General features: G+C 40.2%; 1 protein-coding gene across 1 annotated transcript in view; it reads right to left on the reverse strand.

The window, feature by feature from the left end:
• MTPN (myotrophin) overlaps positions 1–4,953 on the reverse strand; it is a 49,762-nt gene extending 44,809 nt beyond the window's left edge. The window contains exon 1 of the mRNA XM_007983030.3: positions 4,595–4,953. Within this exon, the coding sequence (XP_007981221.1) occupies positions 4,595–4,666 (72 nt within the window). The 5' untranslated portion in view covers positions 4,667–4,953. The remainder of the gene's footprint in view (positions 1–4,594) is intronic.
• Positions 4,954–6,000: the final 1,047 nt, after the last annotated feature.

Here is a 6,000-nt window from a genome sequence, read left to right on the forward strand (position 1 = left end):
ATTACCTATACTGAAACACTGTGGTAAGAAGCAAATAAAAACTTAGCTAAAACATCTTGCAGAGTGCTTTCTAGTACCTGACAATGTAAGTCATCCAGTCAATGGTAATTATTATTCTGTAATTAAAGAAGTATGTTGAAATTATTGCTAAGTTAAGAATAAAATGAATTTCTTACTAGAAACATGCTTTTAATGGGTAAAATTCCTTGGCGCTATGCTGGAGACAGAAAGATGAAAAAGAATATATTATCTACCCTCCAGGAGTTCAGAGCCTAATGAAGACAGATGTAAACAAAATCACAGCAATCTGATGAGCAAAACAGTAAAAGCAGCAGCACTCTATGTGAAGTCAAAATGTTTTTCTGGAAGAGGTGATACTTACCCTAGGAGGGTAAACAGGAGTTTACCAGGTTGGGGGTTAGGGACTGAGGTGAGCAGACTTGGTCAAGGAGGTTGAAAGAACACATGAAAAGATCTACAAAGAAGAAACAGGATGGTAGGATCTGGAGCAGAGTGCTTACAGAGAGGCAAGTGTAGAAAAGCAAGCCCAGATGAGATAATAGTGGTCTAGTACACCAAACCAAGCAGGAGTTGGCCCTTTTAAAATAAGCAATGAGAAATCACAAGTATTAATATTTTAAGGGCAGTGAAGGAGATTGGCTGAAAAAGATTGCATGGTTACATTCATGTTATAAAGAGATCCCTCTACCTACACTGTGTAAACTGACCAGGAAGGGGTCAATTTTTCCTGCTTCTTTCCAGCCTGGACTATATTTTTCTCGACTATAAGAAAATAATCAAGAAAGAAAATATAGTCCAGGTTGGAAAGAAGCAGTAACTGATCTAAAGTAGTGAGAAGAAGAAAGGAGAGTGAGGAATGGATGAGGGAGACTAAGAAGGTAGTTTTGGTAACCCTCAGAAATCTAGGAAAATTTCCCAGTTTCCAGTTTGGGAAAATGGTTGGATCATGATGCCATTAGTCAAAATGGAGACACAATAGGAATAAAAACAGTTTTTCAGAGGAAAACAGCTCAATTTGGAATTTGTCTGAACAGAGCTTATACAGTCTGAAACTCAGGTAAGACTAGAATTAATTCCAACAGGAGAACATAAAGGCAGAAATGTAAGACAAAGTCAAAAATAATGTCACCCAAAACAAACATCCAGATCAAAAATGGGGCTATGAATATCTCTTATAGCTGCTCATGAATACCTTATTTTCTGACTTTCACTTGTTTTCCAGTTGGACAACAGAATTTTATGAAAATGAGATGTTATTTATAATTTGCATACTACTATAAAAGTCTGAATTTTTTTTCACGTAAGTCTGCTAAATATAGATGTTTACGTTTCCCAAAAATTGTGCCCAACTTCTTTACTATCATCCCGAGACTACTAAAGTGTTTAAGACCTGAAAGATGCCCAGTAAAAATGAATGAATTAACTAAATGTGGTCCTTAAGTCAGTCAAGAAGCCAAATATAGTGCTGAAAGACTTTAAAATTGCTTCAGGTATTGACTTAAAGTTATACATGAACATTTAATGTAGTAATCTAAATTTTTCTCTAAATACTGTCTTTTCCATTTCAAAACACAATTTTCAGTGGTTTGGGAACTGTGAACTGATTTTTCTAAGTTCAAGAACTCACCTAAAACTAATGATTTAGGGATACTCACACTTCAAATTTCAAGAGAAGTCAGAAGCAGGTAGAAAAATGTAATTATTGATTTTTAAAAATACTAATTTATAAAGGAAAAAGGGGCTGGGCCCAGTGATTCACACCTGTAATCCCAGTACTTCGGGAGGCAGAGGCCAGAAGATTGCTTGAGACTAGGAGTTTGAGACCAGCTTGTGCAACAAAGTAAGATCCAATCTCTACAAAAAATAAAATTTGCTGGGTGTTGTGGTGTACACCTATGGTCCCAGCTGCTCAGGAGGCTGAGGCAGGAGGACCACTTGAGCCCAGAAGCCTGAAGTTACAGTGAGCTATGATCATGACACTGCACTCTAGCCTGGGCGACAAAGCAAAGACCCTGTCTCCAAAAAAACAAAAACAAAAAAACCCTGTTTCCAAAAAAAAAAAAAAAAAAAAAATGACAGAGAGAGAAGGAGGAGGGCCATACTAAAATGCTTCTCTTACTCTTACAGGTAGATTCTTATGTTAACGATATGAGAGCTCTTCACAGGAATGTTGAGGAGAGATTTTTAAATAGACTCTCACCCCTGAGAATGATGACTACACAGGTCTAAGTGTTTCTTCAGTATTTTCTTTGTACATACCTACTCAGATAGATGCATGTTACAGAAACTCAAAAAGTGAGTGTTCACAAATTGGTAGATGAAAAAGGTGAGTCAATAAAGAAGCAGGGAAGACAGCTGTGGGGCAGAAGAAACTGTAATAAGGACCTGAAAGTATAAATGGGCACCATAAGGGAGCTGAGTCAGTACAAACTTCAGTGTTTGTTACTATTTCTCATTAATGAATTGAAAGATACTTTATGAAATCTTCAAAACTAAGAAAGGATAAAGCTCAATGCTCTGTACATCAGATTACATTACAGTTACAGTCATATCTTTTCAGAGTCCAACTTTCAATACTTCCTTTCGCTTTTTCTGAATGTCAACCCTCCCTCTTATGCACATTTTTTTATATTAATGAAGGACAGGCTATGGTAGTAATATAGAGAAAATAATCAAATTGAACATGATAACCTAACTTAATTATAAAACTAATTGGAAATAAATTAATCCACCTTTATTGGCACATATTTTCTTAAAAACTTTTTTTGTGTAGTTGACAATTCTTTGGACACAATTTACCTGCCTGAATGTGGACCTTGGGAATGTCCTACTAGAAATCTTCGTATGATATGCTTTCACAATTAGATCTTAGACTGAGAGAGAGTGCGTGGAGCAGTTAGAGAGTTTCAGTTTTGGAGTCAGCAGTTTAGTTCTTGCTTCACACTTTACCATCTCCATAACTTTTCTTAAGTATCCTGCATCTTAGTAATCTGTAAAATGGGACCAATAATAGAACTTACTTCACAATATTCACAAGGATGACATAAAATAATGTGTCAGGAAAACACTAAATACATTGTGTTATTTTGGTAGCTGTAAGTTCAGTTAGTACTTAATCAATTTTTGTATTTCAAGTATATCAAACAACCTAGGTTCCACCATGACAAGAAAACAAAAGTCTACTCACTTCCAGAGTATTGCAATGTCCCACCACTGGTAAGTGTACCAAATAATTTCTTCTTTTTAGCTTTTTATTGAAATAGCCAATAAGTCAAGTTTCAGTCGGCTACCAGATGAGAAGGCAGTATCTAGAAGATAGCCTGTCCTAAAACTCCACTGCAAATAACTAAGCAGGTAAGCAGTATCCAAAAAGTCTAAATTGTAATGGCATTAAATAAAGCAAAAACCATCAGCAGTTTGCCCTACACAATCCCGTAAGTTTAAAGAAACTGCTTCTGGTTACTTGCTTCCTAACACAGTCTCTGAAGCAAAAACCCTGAAGCAAAAACCCAGGTCAGGTCCTATTCTTTGAAGAATTAAAATCTAGACTGGGTTCTCACACTTTTAGAAGGTGAGCAAGATGCCATCCGTGGTTGTCATAAAATTATCCTTGCTTTGGAAAATTCTTTTTAGATATCACTAAATTAAAATCGCATGTTAAGCTCTCTCATAATTACAAAGGCACAGTTTCAGGATGGAAAGGCAGACTAGCTTGGAATTTCAAGTTTCCCACTCTGCTACAATGTGGATTCAGTTTTATATTTGGGGCTGAGGTTTGAGTTTGGCTTTCTTCATCATGATTTTACCCCCCAAATACACTGCCACTAAACTGCATTGCTATTTACTACATATGCAAGCATTTCAGGTGAAATCAGGGAGAAGAATGGAATAACTGAAGTTAACATGCTTGTTTAAAAACTATTCAGACATCTCAAACATTCCCAGATGCCAGTTGACAACCTTACCACTTGAAGCAAATATGCATTTGTTGTGGTGGGTGAAAGGAAAAAGGCCACACCCAAAGTTAAGACACCACAGTGAAGTGATACCCAGTTTCAGAATTTTAACTATTGCTATTTTCGGTACTCTTTTCACGGTCAATGAATTCTTTAACTTCACACCAGGCCCAGCGTTAAAAAAAATGTTCCACTGTTCCTAATTACTTAGGTTACTTCATTTAGTAATAGGTAAGTCCAAGATGGAGAATTACCTCATTCAAAGAAAGGTTCAAACTTTGGTGTAGAAGAGGGCCAAACTCAAATGATCAGTGCGCAGAAGAAACTCTGGATGAGCCAGACACCACTCCTCCCCTCCCCCAAGAGGCCAAGAAGTCAGGTAGAGCCTTACTGTATTAACACAGCACTTACCTGACACAGAACGCTACCAAGTTACCTGGACCCTTCTTTCAGTTTAGCTCCTCCCTAGACGCCCCTCTCTTCTTGGTGCCGCCTCCACCCAGGAAGTCTCTCCCCCCCGCCCACCCCCATCCCCGCAGTCCAGCTCCCATGAGCTTCTTCAGCCACATCTCCAGCCCACCTCCGTGTTCTCGCCTACTCTTCTCATCCCCGCTTACCTTCGCCACATAGTCTTTCACCTCATCCAAGTCTCCGTTTTTCAGGGCCCACATGAACTCCTTGTCGCACATCACTGCAGCGGGGCAGGCCGGTTGGCCGGGCAGATGAGGAGGCGGTGGCAGCAGCAAGCGGATGCCGCCGGGCGAGAGGGAGGCAGGGCCGCGCGAAGCCGGAGAGGAGAAGAAGAGAAGGCAGGTTAGGCTGCCAGGCGGGCGAGGCAGATGGCCGCGGCGACCGTTCGGGCGGGAGGAAGAAAGTTCTTTTGCGGCCACCGGGCCCAGCAGAGCAGGTTCCGCCTGGCCGAGGAGAGGCAGGAACCTTTACACTTCCGGTTCACTCCCCGCTAGGACCCTCCCCCAACTTCCTCTTCCTCTTCTCCTCCGCGGAACGCCCCTTTCTGGGTCCGCGGCGCGAGCGCCACTAGTGCGCATGCGTAGTATACAGGCTGCCGGGAGTCCAGAGTGGAGGAGTGGGCGGGACTGGGAGGCTGAGTGAAGGGGACCCAGGGGAGGTCAAGACAGTGGAGTAGTGCGGGAAGAGTGAGAGTAGTTTCGATGGGGTTATGTCGCTTCTGCACCACCATTAATGGAAAAAACTTTACTTTTTAAAAAACATAATCTTGGAGGGCATCTTGCTCAGCTTCTAAAAATGTACAGTAAGAGTGTTTGATTTGAATTCCTTCCTTCTTGCCTTCCTTTCCCATTCCCTCCCTCCCTTTCATCCTCCCTCTCTCCATTATCCAGTATTACTGGGCTGAAAACGGTGGAATAACGCTATTCCTGCCCTCCAGGAAATCTTAAACACTTAAAACTACAATGTAAATTGAGCGTGTTAACACTGTGTATAATGTTCTCTGGAGCAAAAAACTTTAGTGTGTGGCAGGGAAAAAAAAAATTAACTCATCTTCCTGACCAGCAAATGACGTCCAGGAAGGACTAGGAATTCTGTTTGATGCCATAAAGCGGAACAAATCAAACTGTCTAGTACAATTTGCGTTTTTAAAATTTACTGTTTTTAATGGTTTGAAACTTCAGGACTGTTCTGGTGAAGTCAGTTCTGTTCTCCTAGTGTTTAGTTGTAATGCCATACTGCACAGCTACCACCTGAATTGTTCCTCACAACCCTAATGATCCAGGCATGCGCACATGAACATAGATCCAATAAAAGCTCTTATTGGAACTAGAAATATATATACATATATAACTTACTGTTTATATAACTCATATAAAATCTATTATTTGTAACCCACAAAAACACATTAACCAAGCTACTTTATCACCATTGCCATGCAGTATAGGGGTTCCAAACAGACTTTGGAGTCAAATTGCTTAGTTTGTGATACAGGCCCCACTTCTTGCTAATTTTGTGTCATCTTGGACAAGTTACTGAACTCCCTTCTGCTTCA

This window comes from Chlorocebus sabaeus, chromosome 21 (assembly GCF_047675955.1).
Source record: "Chlorocebus sabaeus isolate Y175 chromosome 21, mChlSab1.0.hap1, whole genome shotgun sequence".
Classification (NCBI taxonomy): domain Eukaryota; kingdom Metazoa; phylum Chordata; class Mammalia; order Primates; family Cercopithecidae; genus Chlorocebus; species Chlorocebus sabaeus.